We start from the raw sequence: 20,740 nt of genomic DNA, 5'->3' as shown, positions 1-20,740 counted from the left end.
TCTGTTGACTCTCGAAGGCTTTGTCAGCATCTGCGTTGAACTTTCCATCAGGGATGGTCTTTATTTCCTCCGAGGCCTCTCCGTCACAATGGACCCCGGGGGTTCTGAACTGTAGCTCGGTGGTTTTCAAAGTGGGGTTCCCAGACCAGCAGCCTCAACGCAGCCTGGAAACTTACTAGGAATGCAGATCTTCTGTCTTGTAAGCTGGAAAGTGGGGGAGGAGAGTGTAGCAAGGTGTGTTTTCCATGCCCTCCAAGTGATTCTGATACACAGCACAGTCGGAGAGCCACGGCAGTAGCTTGAAGAAAGGGGAAAGATGGGACTTCCCTGGTGGTCCAGTGGTAAAGAATTCAACTTCCAATGAGGGGGGACGTGGGTTCGATCCCTGGTCGGGAAACTAAGATCCCACATGCCACGGGGCAACTAAGCCCGCACGCCTCAACTAGAGAGCCCTCGTGCCACAAACTTCAGAGCCCACGTGCCCTGGAGCCCGTGCGCCACAACTAGAGAGAGAAAACCCGCACGCCACAACTAGAGAGAAGCTCGTGCACCACAATGAAGAGCCCGCGCGCCGCAGTGAAAGACCCCGCATACCGCAACTAAGACCCAATGCAGCCAAAAAAGAAATAAACAAACAAATAAATAAAAGTTTTAAAAAACGAAGAAAGGGGAAAGAGCAGCAGATGTTTATTGAGTGCTGACTGTTTTCCAGCCATTTCATCTGCTGCCCTATTTTAGTCTATACAGAGTCCCTGGGAGGTAGGATTGTGTCCCCATTTTGCAGACCAGAAAACTGACTCTCAGAGTAAATAACTTCCCCCTGTATCTGAGCCAGAATTCAGACCCGGGCCTAAGCCTCCTCTGTGTCCCTTAGGCCCCGTTGCTGGGTCCCTCTCGGCTTGCGATCAAGCAGGGAGGCCTCTTGGATTGCTCTGCCAGCCTCTCCTCCACTTGTGCGGGCAACTCAGACTTGACCGCTGTGAATGCCTCCCAGGTCCCACCCCTGGACTCTGTCTTGACCATGCCCTGGGCCTGCCTGAGGGGCCTTCTTCAGCAAGGAAGGAACAGCCCCTGGTGCATCCTGCCTCCCCACAAGACCCCCGATCGGGAAGGCAGGAGTACGCCCCACGCTGATTCAAGCGCACCCTCATTGCCTGCCTGGGCACGCCCATTGACGATTCAAGCACACCCTCATTGCCTGCCTGGGCACGCCCATTGACGATCCACTGCGGATGAATTAATTAGGGAACTGGACCCTTTTCCAGGGTGCTCATAAATTAAGGCCGCTTGTGGCAGGAGCCATGGCTCCAGCCCAGAGGCGGCAGCCCGACAAGGACTAGAGGCTTCCCACACAAAGGGATGAACGGATCGGATGCCTTTGAAGTGCTGTGAGCACTAGATAAAGTTGTTAGTCAAATAAACAGCGGAGGCCCCTGTTGAGATGCTACCGTCTGAAGCCAAGCGGGAGAACTCCTTATTTGGGGTAGAGGTTTCCCTTTATGGACCCAAAGGCAATAGCCCTGTGCTGTCCTCGGCCCTTCAGCGCAGCCAAGCTCGCTCGGGCCGGCCTCTCCCACAGGGCGGAGGAAAAGCAGCCTCTGGTACCTTATTTGCATTTTTTAATTTATTTGGTGAGTTGCTAGCAATCGGGGGGGGGGGGGGTTGTTTCCTCAGAAAACAGCCTTTCCTGCTATTGATTAACAAGTGGCCCCCACTGTGCTCTTCAGGATGTGGTTCAGTTCTGCACCGGGTTCCCAGCACCACTAATGTCATCGGCAAAATCATTACAGGAAAATAATAGGATCTTCTTAAACATTCTGTTAAAGTTGGGGTCTCACCCACACCTTCGGTCGAGTTTACAATTAAGGAGAATCAGGACACGTCTCTGGGTATGTGAGAGCCTGGGGCGGGGGGAGTGGCTTTGATCTCGGGAACCATGGAAGTACGTGTTGGACCAAGGGGGCCACCTCAGGGCAGGCAGTGGCCCCTGGAGAAGAGCTCTTTGACGCAGAGTGCCTGGTAAGGGACCCGGCTGTCTGGTCAGGGATGCTCCCGGTCACTGATGTATGGCGGTCACAGCGCCTGATGGCTGCTGCCAGAAGGACCTCCCAGAGGATTTGCACAGAAGGCTGAGGTCAGGCGAGAGGACTCCTGTTGGCTTGATTTTTCATTTTCTAAACGTATATGCTACCTTTGCCCGGTGATATTTCAGGTGGCTTATAAAAACACACAGCATGGGAAAATCTATACTGATTGACATGGGGCCACTTCCAGGTGTTAAGAGAGAAAAAGCAAGATGCAGAGATCCACGTATGATGTGATGCCCTTTTCGTAAAACAAAAGCTGAGGACCAAAGAAAATCTCTCTATATATTTGCATTTGATTAACGTATGGCCGTGGAGGAATATCTGAATTGATATGTACGGGGGTTGACAGACTATCGGGCTCACTGCCTGGTTTTGTAAATAAGAGGTTTGGGGGGACCCAGCCCCACCCATTTGTGCTACAACAGCAGAGTGTGGCCAGAAAAGCCTGTAATATTTATTACCTGACCCTTTTACAGAAAATGTTTGCCAACCATATGGTTTGTTTTTAGCATGGATTCTGGGGTGAGGGAGATGCAGGGGAGGCAGAGGTGAGGTTAAAAAAACAAGCCAACAGGGACTGCCCTGGTGGCGCAGTGGTTAAGAATCCGCCTGCCAATGCAGGGGACACGGGTTCGAGCCCTGGTCCGGGAAGATCCCACATGCCGCGGAGCAACTAAGCCCATGTGCCACAACTGCTGAGCCTGTGCTCTGGAATCCGCGAGCCACAGCTACTGAGCCCACGTGCCACAACTACTGGAGCCCGCGTGCCAGAGCCTGTGCTCTGCAACAGGAGAAGCCACTACAATGAGAAGCCTGCGCACCACAACGAAGAGTAGCCCCCGCTCGCCACAACTAGAGAAAGCCCGCACACAGCAATAAAGACCCAACGCAGCCAAAAATAAATAAATTAAAAACAAAAAAGCCAACACGTATGATATGGGCTAAATTTATGTACACTTTTATGGCAGGGGTATGCATGTGCACAGAAAGAGATTCCATGGAGCGATGGTCACCAGCATACAGATGTGCAGGCAGTGAGCCCATACCTCGAGCTCTTGTGTGCTTTATTACTCCCTTATTGGACACCGTTCTGTACTATTCTGGTTTTCCAGTGAACACGTATCATTTCAAAAACGAAGTAATCCGGGGCTTCCCTGGTGGCGCAGTGGTTGAGAGTCCGCCTGACGATGCAGGGGACACGGGTTCGTGCCCCGGTCCGGGAAGATCCCACATGCCGCGGAGCGGCTGGGCCCGTGAGCCATGGCCGCTGAGCCTGCGCGTCTGGAGACTGTGCTCCACAACGGGAGAGGCCGCAACACTGAGAGGCCTGCGTACTGCAAAAAAAAAAAAAAGGGAAGTAATCCTGGGAATTTTATTTCTTTTAAATTAAATGTATAATACATGGCTATGGCTTCCTGCAACAGTTTGAAACATTTCAGATAAAGCTGAAGCTCTTCCTCAGCCCCCTCTATGGTCCTCCCCTCCCCACCCATATATGTACAGCGTGGGCATGTAAATATATACATACATGTGTGTGTGTGTTTGCTTCTACACTTAACACGGTTCGTGGGGGTGGAATCCGTGGCAGGTCTGTTGGCTTGCCTTTGTTCCTTTTAACTGCTGTCTGGTGTGATACTGCATGTGGCTATAGTGTGTTCAGGCATTTCCCTATCGATGGGCATTTAGGGGTTTCTAGTCGTCTTTATTTTTTCTCAGCAGTTAACTGTCTTTAATCGATGTCCTGCTGACTGAGTAGCTACCATTTATTGAGCATCTATACGATTCAGCATGAAATATCACATTTAATCTTGTCAACAGCTGCAAGAGGCAGGCGCAACTATTATCCCCATTTTACAGATGAGGAAACTAAGGTTCAGAGAGGTGATATGATTTGCCTGAGGCTGCACAGCTTATTAGCAGCAGAAGTCCGAATGCAGAGGTGTGCCACTCTGCACACACCTGAGGGCCATAGCAGGGTCGTGACTGAGCCTCTGAGCACCCCAGGAGTTGACAGGGGTGGAAGGCATGTGAGCAAAGGCAGTGAGGGTGTAGCGCCGGGTGTGCTGAGCAGGACTGGGGAGCCCTCAGCCTCCCTAGAGGGCTGTGACCAGGCCGGAAGGTGCGTGCAGCCCCGCCCTGGGCACTGCCCGTTCCCCAGCCCCTGGGGTTAGGCCATGTGGAGACAGGAGAGCATTTCCAGAGGCTGAGAGCAGGTCCAGGGCTGTACCTATGTATGCAGCTCACGGTCTCTTCATTGACCGTGACTCGGGACAATGAGGTGACCCTGAGGAGGGGTCCTGGTTCAGACAGCCGCTTTGACCCGGAGCAGGTTACACTTGGGGTCTCGCGTCTGTACAGTGTGCAGGGGTCACATCTGCCACCTTAGACTGGACCACCAGGGCTGACCTCTAGCTGCAGGCTCAAGTCACCTGGAGATTTAAGCGTTCAGTTCTGTGGCGTTAAGTACATTCACACTGTACAGCCACCTCCACCATCCTTCTCTGGAACTTTTTCATCTTGCAAAACTGAAACTCCGCCCCTGTTAAACACGAACTCCCCTTTCCCCCTCCCCCAGCTCCTGGCAACCCACATTCTACGTTCTGTCTACTTTCTGTCTCTATGAATCTGACGACTCTAGGTATACCCTCCTGTGAACGGAACCTACAGTGTTTGTCTTTTTGTGACTGGCTTATTTCACTTGCATAACGTGCTCAAGGTTCATCCATGTTGTAGCAGGTGTCAGAATTCCCTTCCTTTTCATGGCTGAATAATCCATTGTATCCACAGCCAACATTTGCTTATCCATTCATCTGTCAATGGACACTTGAGTTGCCTCCACCTTTTGGCAGTTGTGAATAATGTTGTTGTGCCCATTGGTGTTCAGATATACTTTAAAATATACCAGCGCCCAAAGAACCAGATGCCTCGGCTCCACCCTGCCCACAGCAGCCGCCGGATGAGATTGGCCTGGGGTTGGACTCTGTTATTGGAATGTTGTTAAGCCTCCCAAATGGTTCTTATGCGTAGCCAGGATTGAGAACCCTGAAACAGTTGTTCTGGGATGAGTTTAGCTCAGTGCCCAGCGGTAGGAAACCCTGGGCTGTCAGCTGGCGTAATGGGGGTTGCCAACCATTGGCAGATGTGTAACCCTCATAAAAGGAAAGAGAAATGCCGGAGAGGGTGTGGAGAAAAGGCAGCCTTCCTACACTCTTGGTGGAAACGTAAATTGGCACAGCCCGTATGGAGAACAGCATGGGGGTTCCTCAAAAAACTAAAAATAGAACCACCAATGATCCAGCGATCCCACTCCAGGGCATATCCGGAAAAGACGAAAACTCTAATTCGAAAAAATACACGCACCCCAATGTTCATAGAAACACTGTTTACAACAGCCGAGACAAGGAAGCAACCTCAACGTCCATTGGCAGAGGAATGGATAAAGAAGATGTGATACATATATACAGTGGGATATCACTCAGCCATAAAAACGAATGAAATAATGTCACTTGCAGCAACATAGATGGACCTAGAGATCATCATAGTAAGTGAAGTATGTCATACAGGGAAAGACAGATATCATATGATATTACTTATATGTGGAACCTTAAAAAAAGAGATACAAATAAACTTATTTACAAAACAGAAAGAGAGTCACAGACATGGTTACCACAGGGAAAGGGGTGGGGAGGATAAATTGGGAATTTGGGATTAACATATACACACTACTATATAAAAAATAAATAAACAAGGACCTACTGTATAGCACAGGGAACTATTATATTCAATATCTTGTAATAACCTATAATGGAAAAGAATCTGGAAATATATATATATATATAACTGAATCACTTTGCTATACAACTGAAACATTCTAAATCAACTATACTTCACTAAAAAAAAAAAAAAAAAAAAGGAAAGCGGGCTTTGTTTGCTCTGAGCCAGAGCCCACCTCCTGACTCTTTGCCGAGGACCCTAAGGCAGCCCTGTGCTGATGGCCTCCTGAATCCTCCTGGGAATTCCCTCTGCAGCTTCTCTGGGTGTCCAGGTGGCTCCTTGTGACATTAGTGACGGTGCAGGCGCCCAGGTAGCACAGGACCAGGGGCTTCTGCGCTCGGGTGATGGGCTGGAGGCAGGCGTCAAGCGTGGACGCCAGCTTTTCCAACCCCGAGGGAGCAAGAAGGAGACAGGAGGTCAGGTCTTCCCCAGCAAGAGAAGACCTAACCGATTGCAAGCCGAGGGTAAGCTGGGAGAAGCCGCTGAGAGCAGGGGCCCCGGCTGCCACCTCCATAAAATAAAAGGATGGGAAGAGTCAGCTCGAAGGGCTGAAGCGGACCAGCAGGGTGACCAGGAGCCAGGCTCCCTGGGGTCTGCCTTGCTTTGCTGCCCACCAGCTGTGTGAGTTTCCCATAACAAAGTACCACAAACTGGGTGGCTGAAAACAACAGAAATGTAACCGCTTATAGTTCTGGGGCCAGAGGTCCAAAATCAAGGTGTTGGCAGGGCCATGCTCCCTCCACAGACTCTAAGTGAGGTTCCCTCCCTGCCTCTTGCAGCTTCTGGTGGCTGCTACACTCCTTGGCATCCCTTGGCTGGTAGAGGCGTTGCTTCAGTCTCTGCTTCCACCTTCACCTAGCTTCTCTCCCTGTGTCTGTGTGTGTCTTCCCCTGGCCTTTTTATAAGAGCCCACCCTAATCCAGCATGACCTCACCTTCACTTGTTGGCATCTGTAAAGACCTATTTCCAAATGAGGTCACGTCCACAGATACCAGGGGTTATAGGACTTGGACATACCATTTTGGGGGACGTAGCTCACAACACCAGCTGTGTGACCGCAGGCAAGGTATCACTCCCTCACTGCCCCCTTCTCTGTATCAGGGGGACAGAGCAAGCATGCCTCCTAGGGAGGTGCAGACGAGGCACCTGGGGCTGGGTTCAGGAGCATCTCTTTTATCTGGAAGCTACTGGAAAGTGCAGACTCCCAGGCCCCATCCAGCTCTACCGAGTTAGAATCTGCCTTTTAACAAGCTCCCCCTGCAGGAAGTTCCTGCGTTTGCCGTGGGCTGGGAGGGTGAAAGGATTCTGTGTAGTAGCTGACAACAGTGGAAGCATTTCCTACATCTTGGCCGTTCTTTCTTTCTTTCTTTTTTTAAAGAACAGGTGTCATTTTTAAAATTTATTTATTTTTGGCTGTGTCGGGTCTTTGTTGCTGCACACGGGCTTTCTCTAGTTGTGGCGAGCGGGGGCTGCTCTTTGTTGCAGGGCTTCTCTTTGGTGCGCGGGCTTCTCACTGCGGTGGCTTCTCTTGCTGTGGAGCACGGGCTCTAGGCGCGCGGGCTCAGTAGTTGTGGCTCGCGGGGTCAGTAGTTGTGGCTCGCGGGCTCTAGAGTGCAGGCTCAGGAGTTGTGGCACACGGGCTTAGTTGCTCCGCAGCACGTGGGATCTTCCCAGACCAGGGCTCGAACCCGTGTCACCTTCATTGGCAGGCGGATTCTTAACCACTGTGTCACCAGGGAAGCCCAACCATTATTTCTGCTTCTTATTCTCCTCCCTTTAACAAATACTGAGAGCACTTTCCATGTGCCCTCAGCGGTTCCAGCCACCACACAGAACAGTAAAGAAACAGACAAGGCATGATCCCTGTCCCCAAGGAGCCAGAGCTCAGTGAGGAAAACAGCCACATAGAATTTTCTCAGTGCAGTCAGTCAGATCCACGGGATGATTGGGTTTTGCCAAGGTTGCAGCAGGCCCTAAGAGCCAGGTAGGATGTGGTGCCCAGCTGCAAGCCTGGCACCAAGACCAGTACATCTCCTCACCAGCCAGATGCATGGTTGCCCAGACAACCAGGCGATGCTCCAGAGACGATGAGCGGGACACTGTGCCCGAGTTTCTGCTGTTTCCTTGGAAGCAATAATGACTGCAGGGAGACCGCCTCCAGTGGGCACTTAGGGGGCAGAGTGCCATGCTCTTCCCCCTTTTTCAAACAAATTGCCTGTCTCCCCAGGACCCGGCTTTCCAGGCAGATGTCATCCAGACGCCCAGCTGCAGCCAGTCTGGAACTGCCCCTGGGCTCAGCCCTCCAATTGACAGGGCTTCTTGTTCGTTTCAGCAGGAAGCAGCAGCATCGATCAAGGCAGAGAAAGCGCTCAGGTGTGCCTCTCAGAGTGGCACGGTGGTCGGGGACTCAGGATCCAGCTACACCTGGGTCCCAACTCCAGCTCTGGCTCTTACTAGCTCCTTGACTTAACCTCTCTCAGCCTCAGACTTCTTATCTGTAAAATGAAGCTAATTATACTGCTCCCATTGTTGGATGGTTGTGAGAATTCTTATAAGTGTGCCCCCAGAAGCACACTGGGTTGGCAGAGATGGTGAGTTACCTGGCACATTCATCCGTAGCCCCAGTGAGTCTTGAAGGAATGAGGTCAGAGGCCCCCCCTGTCTAGGAATCAGGGAAGCCAAAGAAGTCACCCACTTGGTCATTCTCCCTGGGTGTGCAAAGGACATCTGGGGACAGCCCCTGTAGGCCTTGGAGGGAAAGTTGGAGGAGATGGGCAGGGTGCCGCTCACATACTGGCCCCAGCACATAGGCGTTGCCTGAGTGATGGGAGAGGCAAGGAGCATGTCACTGGTCCTCTGGGGCGTGGGTAACAGAGGGCATGCTAAGACTTTAGGACAGCCTGCCCAATAGAACTTTCTGCAGTGATGAAAGTGTTCTCTATTTGCACTGTCCAGTGTGGCAGCCTCTAGCCACGTGTGGCTGTCCAGCCGCTGGAATGCGGCTAGTGGGACTGAGGCGTTGTATTTCATTTTAATTAGGTTCAGTGTTCAGTAGCCACACGGGGCTGCTGGCTCTTGTGCCGGGCACAGCTTTGGGACACCCCCTGGAAAGAAGTTGTCACAGCCAGCCCAGCTCCCGCCGGGCTCCCTTTTCTCATTGGCTCCGGGAGCGCCCTCTCCTTTAACGACGGGCGGGGGGAGCATGCGTGCTTGCGTGAGCCCGAGCTTCGGAGGCGCAGCAAGCGGCAGAGCAACCGCCCCGTCAGCGGGAGGCGTGGTGCCCGCACACTCTGAGTCACACCTCTCCTGAGAGGGGCGGCTGCCCGGTGACAGCTTGTCTCCCGTGGAGGAGCCGACGGGCTCCACTCTCCCCGGCCGGAGAACCCGGGCGTCTGTGGTTGTCTCTGCGGTATAGCAGCATTTGCTGGAGAGATGGCGGATGTTGCCCAGGTAACGCCCCCTTGCTGATAAGCAGAGGGCGAAGACTGCAGTGGAGGAGCGGCTGGCTCTTCCTGCTGGCTCTGTTGTTTCGGGAGCGGGTGGGGCTTAGTCACAGATGCCGGGAGCCCTCCTGAGTCCTGCCTGCTCTGGATCACTCACCCACAGGACTTGGTGGGTGATAAGAATGAGCGCTGCTGTTTCGCGAGGGACAGGGCTAAGTGTTTATATATATCATGTCATGGAATGGGCATGGCGAGCCTTTGATAGTGGTTGTTCTCATCCCACGTTGCAGACGAGGAAAGTAGGGCGCCAGTAATACGCTGTAAGTTCCACGAGCACCGGGATCTGTCTGCTTTGCTCATCATTGGTATCCTTAGGACTTAACTCAGTACTTGCCACACCATACTAGATGGTTCCTGGTAACTGTTGTTGGATGATTAGATAAATGGATGGATGGACGAGTGGATGGATGGATGGGTAAGTGAATAGGTGGATGGGTAGATGAAGTAGAGCTTAGATATGAACTGAAGTCTGCTGACTGCAAAGCCTGCACTCTTAACCACGAAGCCATACTGCCTCTGACGTTTTTTGATGTCCTCCACCTACCTGGGTTGGGATTTTTTCTTTAACACCTTAATGAAGGTGTAATTTACATGGCATAAAATTCACGTATGGTAAGTGAATGCTTCAATGATTTTAGTAGACTTACAGGGTTGTGCGACCATCACAATGCAGTTTTAGAGTATTTCCATCATCTAAAATTGCTCTCATATCTGTTTGCAGCCTAATCCCTGTTGCCACCTCCCAACCCCAGGCAATAACCGTTCCACTTTCTGTCTCTATAAATTTGCCTTTTCTAGGCATTTCCTATAAAAGGAATCCTCCAATAAGTCTTTTGCATCTGGCTTCTTTCACTTAGCATATTCGTGAGATTCATCCATGTTTGTAGCACATATGAGTGTTTCCATCCTTTTTACTGTGAAATACTATTCCATTGTCTGGATATACCATGTCTTGCTTATCCATTCATCAGCTAACGGACATTTGGGTTGTTTCCAGTTTGGAGCTGTTATGAATAATGCTGCTATGGACATTCATGTGCATGTCTTTATGTAGAGTCTGTTTTTCTCTTGAGTAGATTTCTAGGAACAGAGTTGCTGGGTCATATGATAAATTTATGTTTAATGATTTAAGAAACTGTCAACCTGTTTTCCAGTGGTGCTGTACTGATTTACATTCCCAGCAGCAATGCACAAGGATCCCATTTTCTCCGCATCCTTGTCAACACTTGGAGGTACCTGTCTTTTGTTTCCAGCCAGCCTAGTGGGTGTGGAGCAGTATCTCTTTATGGTTTGAACCTGTGTTTCCCCTGATGGCCCCTGATCTTGAGCTGCATTGTGCTCTTACTCCTTGGCTGGGTGGGTGGGGTTCGACCTTTCCAGCCATGGGTTAGCAAACTTTTTCTTTAAAGGTCCAGACAGCAAATGTTTGGGGCTTTGTGCGCTACATTTGATTCTGTTGCGTATTCTTTTTTGTTGTTGGTTTTTTCCCCTTAACAACCCTTAAAAAAAAAAAAGTGAGACCATTCTTGGCTTTCTTACACAAAAACAAGCAGGGGGACAGTTCCAAGGTTCCTGTCAAAGGAATCCAGCGGCCCATCCACTCCAGAGATGGCAAGAGGTCACCCGCCCCTTCTGGTGACATGGGCTCAGTGGAGGGACCATAGGGCAAAGCTGACGGCAGGGCTCCTGGGAGTCAGGGTTCCAGAGGCATCCCCAACCCAGTCTCACCGTGATTCATCACCAGATGAGCTCAGCAGAGCTCCTGGCGTGAAATGTGCTGATTTGTCACCCAAGGCAGAGTGACTAGGTCCCCATGGTCCTGGGCAGGCCTCCCTCTGTCCTGTGGCTGCCCTGTGCCACGGCTCAGAGCCTCTTCCGGGAGCCAGCCACCTGCCCACACCCCATGACCACGATGTCACAGCTGTACTGCCCCCCTGCCACTCCCACCAGCTCTCAGAGCCTTGGAGACATGTTCTAGCCCTCATCCCAGACCATCAAGCGTTCTTGCTGCCTTCTTCCCAGTGTCTCTTGGTGAATCTGCGCCTCCTCTCCACCATCTGCGCTGGCCCTGACCCATGTAATGGAAAGAGGGAGACCTCTGGGGTCCACCAGAGCCGGTCTGTACTTGTGAATTGCCCCTTTCTAGCTGTGTGACCTTGGGCAAGTCATGTCACCTCCGGGCCCTGGTAGTCTTGTGCGTAAACAGGAAACTAGAGCCTGGGGCAGAAGCTGCAGACGCCCTACCTCTTGGCGTGGCTCTGCCCTGAAGGCTGCTCAGTGTAAATACGGTGACTCTGCCCCGGGGGCACGTCTTTTCCTGGCTGTGGGAGCATTTTGGCCTGGGCACAGGGCAGCCAGAAGTCCAGGAAGTTGGTGGGTAAACAGTGCCGCTTCCTTGCTCCTTGGGTGGGTCAACTCTAGGGCGTGATCCACACTGTCTCCCAGAGGCCCCCTCAGGACTCAACCTCATCCCCACAGTGGTGGCGTTGCCTGTTGCCCAGTCCTAACACTTGATGATGCCCTGGCGGTGATTGACTGCCTTCTTCTCCCGGTCTCACTCTCACCCCTGCACTGATGCGTCCCCCATCACCTCCCCAATAAATAAACCATCTGCACTCAGGTCCTTGTCTGCGGTTCTGCTCCCAGGGCCTGTGGCAGGTCCCCAGCTCCTGGGGTTGCTGTGAGGGTGGAGTGAGCTGATGCCCAGAAGTGCTCCGCACAGTGCCTGGCGGGTCGTTAAACGTTAGCCCTTGTCAGCCCCTGGGAACTTCTGGTCTTGAGTGCAGCCTCTGTGACCACTCTCCTTGGGACTCTTCTTAAGCAGGGGCTCGTGGGAAAATCTGTTGACCTCCACAGCCTGTCAAGGGCGCTGTGTCCGTGAGCCCGAGGCTGGGCGCGCCTGTGAAGGGGCTCGCTGGGGCAGGCGGCGCCCGATTGGCCCTTTCACCTGGACCTCACTGTCTCGGAGACATCGTCCGAGTGTGGGTCCTGAGGACTTAGGGGCCGAACTCACGGCCGCCCCCCCGCCCACAGGCGAAAATTAACTGAGGGCCAGCTGGAACAATGCTCACCAAAGGTTAATGATGGCTATTTCTAGGTTGTGGGATATTCGAGACCTTTTCTCATTTAACCTCTTCTTTGTGCTTTTCAGTGTAGTTTACATTTCTTACAGTGAGCATGCCTCGTTTTCACGAAAAGAATGAAGTCATTATTCTTTCAAAAGTAAATAACTTGCAGCTGATTACAAGAGAGGGCGCTTAAAGTGCAAACCATATTCCAATCTAGAATCTACTGTGGGAATACACGGCTGTGCGTCCTTGTGGTTTCCTTTGGGGCTTAATATGCAATGAGTTTCTGTAACCATTTCATGGTCATTTAAAAATTAAGCAATTCTCTGGACCCAGAGCAGAACCGCAGTGTCTGGGACTCAAAGGAGCGTTCATCTTCGGGGATGGGCCGGCTTCTTGCCTTGGGAAGTGTCTCTACCGCTTCAGACTTCGGGCACTTCATATTTGTATAGCCCTGGTCATGCTCCTGGCTCACAACACCAGGCAGGTAACTGGGACTGAGGCTGGTTACGGTCCCAGGGGAGCCTCAAGCGGCTAGGTGCACCTCATCATGCAAGTCATGGGGTCAGCAAATACTGCTTGTCACCATCATCTCCATCAACAGCGTATTTATTATTCACTGAATACCCACCCCCAACAAGTTGCCATGCGTTTCTTCCAGCCCTTATAGGACCTAAAATGATAAGTAGATGTTTCTACTCTTTCCGGCAGAAAGTGTGTGGAAGGAGAGAGAGAAGGAGGGAGAAGCAGACTACGGAGATTTACATAAGAAAGATCTGGGATGACTGAGGGGAAATAAACTTAGGTGTGAGTTAAGTAAGTGGGTGATGGTGGTGGCGCCGGGGTATGATTAGCAGATAAGAGGCTCCAGAACATCAGGCAGTGTGGGAAAAACATGGGAGAAAAAAACAGGATGCTGTCTGTATCACTGTGGGTTGTCCATTTCATTCCTTGAAAGTTTCTCAGAAGAGGCAGGTTGAGTATTGGAGTTCCCTTTGGGTTATGTGGTTGTGCTGTTTGGAGTCCGCTTCTGAGTATAACTCCGTACAGAGAGGGGACCACCTGGGTCCAGGATTTATAAGGCTTCCACATTGGAAGAGGCCGCAGGGTGTTTTCATGCATAATTTACAGAAGAGGAAGCTGAGGCTCTGTAGGTGAAATACTTTATGGGAAGAACTGGGCCTGTCTGATCTACAGTCGACCTCCTGTTCCACCACCGCGCCTCACTCAGCACAGAGAACTACCCAGTTTGATGCAGAATTTGTCCCCCACGTGCTTCATTTTAGGCCTTGGCTTCCAAGCCCCTCTGTAATTCTTAACTCAGAAACTAAGTGACTGGGGAGACGCTGGTGGCCTACAAGCTTCTCTTTGAGCCTCGGGGCCAGTGGGGGACCCTCACCTCCTCCTGCCCTCTTTCAGACTTTGGTTCAGAGATTGTGACATGTCACCCAGCTGGCTCAGTGACATTAAAATTAGGTTTTCCCCAAGGAGCAGAGTCCTTAATGAAGTTTCTCCAGTTAGAGGGAGAGATGCCCAGGCACGCCGGGCGGCAGTGGGGCAGGCCGCTGCGGAGCCCGGGGAGCGCAGGCCGGGACCTCGGCCTCAGAGAGGGCTTCTGTTTCCATGATGTCAGAGGGCGGAACCAGCCCGGCCTCTTATGGACAGAGCCCCAGCCGCTGCCCCAGTCGCTCGCCAGCTTTGGATGCGGAGGTGAGAACGCACCCGTCTTACTCCCCAGGTGGAAAATGAGGACCGTTCTGGGCTCAGTCCCCACCTGGCTGGAGCTGAATTCCAGGCCCCAAGCCTGTCTGTCAGGTTTCTCAGCTGAGCACAGTCTCCAAGGGGACCTCTTAGGGTCAGGGTGAGCCGAAACAGTGCCTCCAACGCAAAGAAAGTGCCTTTGTGGACCCGGAATAATGCTCCCCCTTCGTATTGCGTTTGGATACTTGGGGAACAAGTTTGGCAAAAGATATAACCTGGAGGATAAATAGCTTCATCCTTTTTTTTAAGTCATTGGAAAAGGAGTGGAAATTACTAGCGTTCAGGAGGCCTGGCTGTCTGCAAATGCAGCCTTCGACTTGGGGCAAGACTCTCCCGTCTTCGGGGGTCGGATTCTGATGGGGCGGGGAGGGGTCCAGACGTGGGGCCTTTCACATCCAGGACGTCTGATTCTTTGATCGTCTTGTATATTGCGCCCCTGGCCTGTTAATAACACGTGTGGGTCTCTTTTTCTCTCCCAACCAGAAAAAGATTTACAAATACAAGAAAGTCCTGAGTAACCCAAGCCGTTGGGAAGTCGTCTTGAAGGAGATCCGAACTCTGGTGGACATGGCCCTGACGTCCCCCCTGCAGGATGACTCCATCAACCAAGCCCCACTGGAAATCGTCTCGAAACTGCTCTCAGAGGTAACGCTTCCCCTTGGCTTGATTTCGCACTGTGCCATCCCGTTCCCCACCCACGCACCCCCCGCCACTTTGAAGTCGGCTTCCTTTACACCTGCTGAGTACCACCGGGTACCAAGCAGCAGAATCGAATTTGAGTCTGTGTTGTCTCCCTTTTGCGGGAGGAGGTGAGCGGTCCCCCAGCGACACGAGGGAGTTGAGAAGGAGGTTTGCCCCCGGTGCTTCCAGCTGAGTGGTTGCCACCCTGCTGTGCCCCAGGACTGGATTCGAGGGAGGATATGGTGGGTGCTGCTCTTGGGCCCGAGCTGGGCTGGCGATGGTGATGATGGCAGCTGCTTTCAGAATTCTCTAGTTCGTTCCTGAGCGGGAACACGTCCGTGAAGCCCCCAGACTGCCATTCCTATCCCCATGGCGTTGGCCCGCCTCCGTCTCCCCCTGCCCCGGCCCCCGCCAGCACTGGAGGTCCAGGCAGACGTGGCTTTCCACTCTAATCACCCCTCACAGCCCATAGCTATCCTTCAACTCACACAGGATATTAAAAGTCGAGAAATTTCACAACAACATAGGAATTTCCAGGTTCTCTTTAAAAGCGATCAGAAAATCCAGCAGCAGTTTGCAGCTGGCTGCTTAGTGCCACCCATCTGAGCCATCGGCTTTCCCAGGCAGCCCCACACTTTGAGTGTGTGCCATGTGCCAGGCGGTGTTCTGCGCACTTGGATGAAGATGGTCCCCTGCCCTCCTAGAGCTTACGTTCTGGCAGGAAAGACAGTGGGACATGAGGCTTTAATCCGTCATTTAGGCTGCCCGATGGAGGGCGAGGGGTGCTCGGAAATATCTCTCCGTTTACTGTGTTCCAGTGCTATTTTAAGCACTTGACAGATATTAATACTTCTCTCATTTATTTGCCTGCCTGGCCCTCTAGGGACACAGGGGTTGATGACTCCCGGTTTCAGCTATGCATGGCCAGCAGAGCTATCTCTCTGTCCCTCTCCCCGGGGAGCGGCCCCTGCTCCTCTGGCTGCCCCGCTACTCTTGGTGGCTTCTCCCACCCCCCCCTCGGACTCCGGCACAAGTTCCCTGCTACCTAGAACCTCCGCCTTCTCTGCAGACCCAGGCTGGTCACTGCCCGTTGGTCCAGGAAACTGGCCCAGGCCTTCCATGTCTGCTGAATAGAGAGGGTCCCTCGCCCTGGGAGGAGGTGGGAGCGAGAGGTAGAAAGTGGGTGGCAAAGGAGCAGAGGACGGTCTGTCCTCGGGTGGGAGACCAGTGTCGTCCCACGGAACAGTAAAGACCCCGGTCTGAAATGAATCACGGTCAAGGTCTGGGATTTGAGGCCTGTGCCGTACGCCCGGCCTCGAGTCCAGGCTTCCCACCTGAGCGGGAGGGGCCTGTCGGCAGGCCCGGGGCTGGCTTCTCATCTGGAGAAGGGGAAGCAGCTCGCCCTCAGGAAGCACCTGCTACATGCTGGGCAGGCGCCGGGTGCCACGCACACAGCATCCCATCTAATCCTCACGCTCCCCCTGAGAGACAGCCCTTGCTGTCTCCATTTCACAGATGGGAAAGCTGAGGCCCAGAGATACCGAGTGACCTGCCGAGAAAGCAGTGGGGCCGGAAGTTTCACCTTAAGGCTGTCTGGCTCTCAGTGCAGAGCTGCATCGCCCACCCCATCAACCCCACCAGTCTCAGCCACCATCACACCATCATTAAGTCAGGCTTGTCATCAGGACGATGGCGAAGGTGGCAGATGACACTGTGCCCGACCTCTGGTGGGATTTCTTGCCCGTCTCAGATATGTTTCATGTGACCATGTGCTCGTGGGCTTTGCATCACTTCTGAGGCTTTAGATCAAGGATCTCAAAGTCAGCTGATCCCAAGCGCTAGGGTGGAGAGACAGAGGCATTTAAAGGGAAGAAAAGGAGGAAGCTTGGATTTGCTATGCACCAACTGTGAGTCAGGCAAGGGGTCCGTGTTATCCCCAATTTACTGCTAAGAGCTGCTGTTTGCAAGGGACAGAGCTGGGACCGCAGCCCAGGCAGCATCCCCTCCAGTGAGGCTAACGCCTCTCCGAGTGATGCTGACGTTTTTTTAACACATGCTCTGTGACGATCACAGTGGCAGGCATTTACACCAGCCCTTTTACATTTCTCCCAGCGACCGTGCAAGGTAAGTATTAAAACATACGGAAATGTAAACGGAGGCTCCAAGGGGTTAAGTCGCCTGCCCAGGGTCACTTGGATGAGGGGTAGGCAGGACCCAGGCCCAGGTCTGCCCAACTGCAAAGCTAATGTGACATTACATGAATTGGTAGAGACCTTTTCGTGAGTGAAGGACCCAGCCACCTAGGACAGCAGTTAAGAGCAGGTGTGCAGAGTGAGAAAGACCTGGTTCTCCTCTCAGGAGCTCACTGGCCTTGCTCAATGTACTAGATCTCTCAGTGCGGTTTTCATCTATGAGTTGGGGCTAAGATTATCACCCGTTTCACAGAATTAGGGATTGGATGCTCTAATATGTATACAGTGCCTGGCACTGTGCCTGATATATAGGGACCAATTGATAACTGGTCACATTTCTGTTATCGTGGGACATGGCTGTGAACTTGACCTTCAGCACCCTCAGCTAGATGTCTAGAGGGGATGGTTGGAAGAACAAACTCTCCCTCTTTCTTGCCCTTTTTTGTGTGTGGACTGGATTCCCTGTCTGTTCTCTTTACTTAAGTTGTACCTGAGGCCTCCTCCTAAGAGGCTCCAGGCATCACCAAAGCGACCAGAAGGTGGGCAGGATCCCAAGGGAGGGAGGGGGAGGACAGGCCTGTTAAAGCTGGCGTCCCCACCCTCAACCCAGGCCTTTGTTGGGTTGAGTGTGTGTAGTGGCTGCTCGGTTCAGGATTCAAGTGTCCCCTCCAGGGCAGTGGCTGTTAGTGAGAGCTCTCCACCCCAGGTCAGAAATGGCCTTAGTGGCGAGAAGTTTCCCTGCAGAGTGCTGTGTGTCATCACCAGTGACTGGGACCAAAGAAACGGCACCTGTGGTTGCCAGAGGCTCTTCTTGGAAAGGTGCATGGGTGTGGTGAGGGATGGTGGTCCCTTCGGAGCTCCCACGGCAGCCTGAAAGATGGAACCGCCCCTCACATGGACTGAGCTGTATATAGCTCAGTGGCTGGCGGTATAGGCTTTGGAACAGGACAGACAGGGCTCAGATCTCCACCCCACCACCTGTTACCTGTGCTCCTGGGTGAGCCACTGGTTGCTCATCTGTCATTGGGATAATAGAACCTATCCCAAGAACAGGAAATGGGTGGGAGGAGTGTAGCAAAGCCCTGACAACAGTGCCTTAGGTGTAGTGAGTAGGAAAGACCAAAGCCAGGCTTTCATCTGCCCTCGGCTGAAAAATGGCTGGTGTTTAATAATCTGTCCTAAACGGGGTGCTCAAACCACACCAACATCCACAAAAAGCACAAGGTGTTAGAATCCAAAAAGCATCCTCCCGCGTGTTCTGGATCCTAAGCCCATAAGTCAGGCAGCCTCCATGGGAACCTGGACGTTCGTGGCGCTCAGGCACTGACCCTGGTTCTGTGCCGCCTTCATCCCTTGGGCAGCCAGCTTACTGGACAAAAGGAAATCCACAGCTCACTCGCTTTTCTTCCGCTGTAGCTGGTGTAAATGCATCAGATAACAGGTACTTCTTAAACCTGTTCAGCCCGTGGGGCTCTTTCTAGAACCCGGGAACAGTCGATCTTGGGGTTTACTGCCCAACGAGGAGGTGCGTTATGAACAGCAGACACGGCTGTTAGGAAATGAGTTGACCCCAGTGCAAGCTTGTGTCCACTGAGACAGATGGTCAGAGCAGAACACACCAGGACACTAGCAACAAAGACAATAGTGGCTGTTTCTGAAGTTTTCTCACTGTCTCTTGCGTATTGCATATTCATCCCTTTCCTCATTCGCATCCTCATTTGCATACACAGGATGGTGGTTACAGGTACCAGTTGTGTAAGAAAATTCCAGATTGTGGGGTGGTGGGGGGGCAGGAAAAAAAACCTAGAAATTTAGTAAGTTTAATCCATTCCGCTTAATATTTTTGCAAGTTGATTGCTAGGATTTAAACATAACTAGACCATCTTGGGCCAACTCATGGAACACTAGTGTTCCCTGGGAACCTAGCTTGGGAACCACTGAAATATTCCGTGTGCTGCTCCCCAAAGACTATCTGGCACAAAGTCAAGGCCCGGAAGTCTGTTTCTTTACATGTTTATTATGAAGCTGCCTCTGGGCTTCCAAGTGGCGTGTGTCACTATGACAAGGGCCAAGCATGGGTTTAAGCCCAAAGAGGAGCCCCATCTACGGAAGAAGAAACTGTCTCACTGAGAAGTGACTAGTCCAAGGTCACGTCACTCCAGTGGTGAAACAGGGACTTGGAACTCGATTCTTCCTGCCCCGAAGCCGTCCTCCCCCTTCCGACCCTGCCTTTGAGGGTCTTCTGGTCTATTTAATTAAGAAAAAGTGTCACGTGCCCTCTGTCCAAGAGGCTGAAAGCATTTGAAACTGCATGGACCTTTGAGGTGCAAATGTTCCATTTTATTTATTAATTTACTTTTAATTTTTATTGGAGTATAGTTGATTTAAAATGTTGTGTTTCTGGGTTTCCCTGGTGGCGCAGTGGTAGAGAGTCTGCCTGCCGATGCAGGGGACGCAGGTTCGTGCCCCGGTCCGGGAAGATCCCACATGCCGCGGAGTGGCTGGGCCCGTGAGCCATGGCCGCTGAGCCTGCGCGTCCGGAGCCTGTGCTCCGCAACGGGAGAGGCCACAGCAGTGAGAGGCCCACATACCGCAAAAAAAAAAAAAAGAAAAAGAAAAAAATGTTGTGTTTCTGCTGTACAACAAGGCGAATCAGTTATACGTGTACATATATCCACTCTTTTTTAGATTCTTTTCCCATATAGGCCATTACAGGGTATTGAGTTCCCTGTGCTACATAGTAGGTCCTTATTAGTTATCTCCTTTGTATATAGTAGTGTGTATGTGTCAGTTCCAATCTCCCAATTTCCATTTTATTAATGGTGTGTTTTGTTTTGTTTTCCTCCTGATCTCTCCGCTCATCCTTCAGAACACAAACTTGACTACCCAGGAGCATGAAAACATCATTGTGGTAAGTCCTGGGCAGCCCCTCTCCCTCTGCCCACCTCCTGTGCCCACAAGCCTCCCCTGGTTTGAGTGAACTCTTGAAATGCCAGCATCATCCACCAGCACGGTGGCCTTGATCAATTCTGTCTTTTCTATCAGGCCAGACATGTCTCCCTCCTGCCTTTGCACATGTCAGAGCCCCAGTTGATTGGGGGGATGTTATTATCAGTCTCTGAGGTTGGTAGCAAATGTGCCTTAATCGCCTCCTCCTTCCTGAGTCGGTCGCAGGGAGAGGAGGCCAGAGATGGCAGAGATCGTATAATTTACTCTCAGCCATAACCCTGTTAGCTAAAAGGTAAACTTTCTCTTTCTTGCCCCAAGACATGCTCCCAATTAATCCACAACTAGAAACCCGGATTGAATTCCCTCTGATGTGCAAAGTGCGGTGGTAGTTTCTGGGACTTGACTTTGATGTGAGCATCTTTGGTGTAAAATATCTTCCTGGGTGATTTTAAACTATGAAATGTGGTTCTCCCAAGAGAGAAGAAAGAAATGAAAATGCACCTACCAGGTGCCAGGCACTGAGCTCTGTATTTGAATCCACAGGTAACTAAGATGGCCCCTGCTCCCAAGGAGTTCTTGGTCTATTAAATGAGATCGCTGCAAAAATAAGAGGCGTGGGCCTCCCTGGTGGCGCAGTGGTTGAGGGTCCGCCTGCCGATGCAGGGGATACGGGTTCGTGCCCCGGTCTGGGAGGATCCCATATGCCGCAGAGCGGCTGGGCCCGT

General features: G+C 52.0%; 1 protein-coding gene across 1 annotated transcript in view; it reads left to right on the top strand.

The window, feature by feature from the left end:
* The window catches only part of CMIP (c-Maf inducing protein), a 239,426-nt gene that overhangs the window by 171,071 nt on the left and 47,615 nt on the right, over positions 1-20,740 (top strand). The window contains exons 4-5 of the mRNA XM_081217235.1: positions 14,677-14,838; positions 19,936-19,977. Coding sequence (XP_081073361.1) covers positions 14,677-14,838; positions 19,936-19,977 — 204 coding nt within the window. The remainder of the gene's footprint in view (positions 1-14,676; positions 14,839-19,935; positions 19,978-20,740) is intronic.

This window comes from Mesoplodon bidens (genome assembly GCF_964165515.1).
Source record: "Mesoplodon bidens genome assembly, chromosome: 18".
In the NCBI taxonomy this organism is placed as follows: Eukaryota; Metazoa; Chordata; class Mammalia; order Artiodactyla; family Ziphiidae; genus Mesoplodon; species Mesoplodon bidens.
This window is presented reverse-complemented; position numbering and strand designations above follow the sequence as displayed.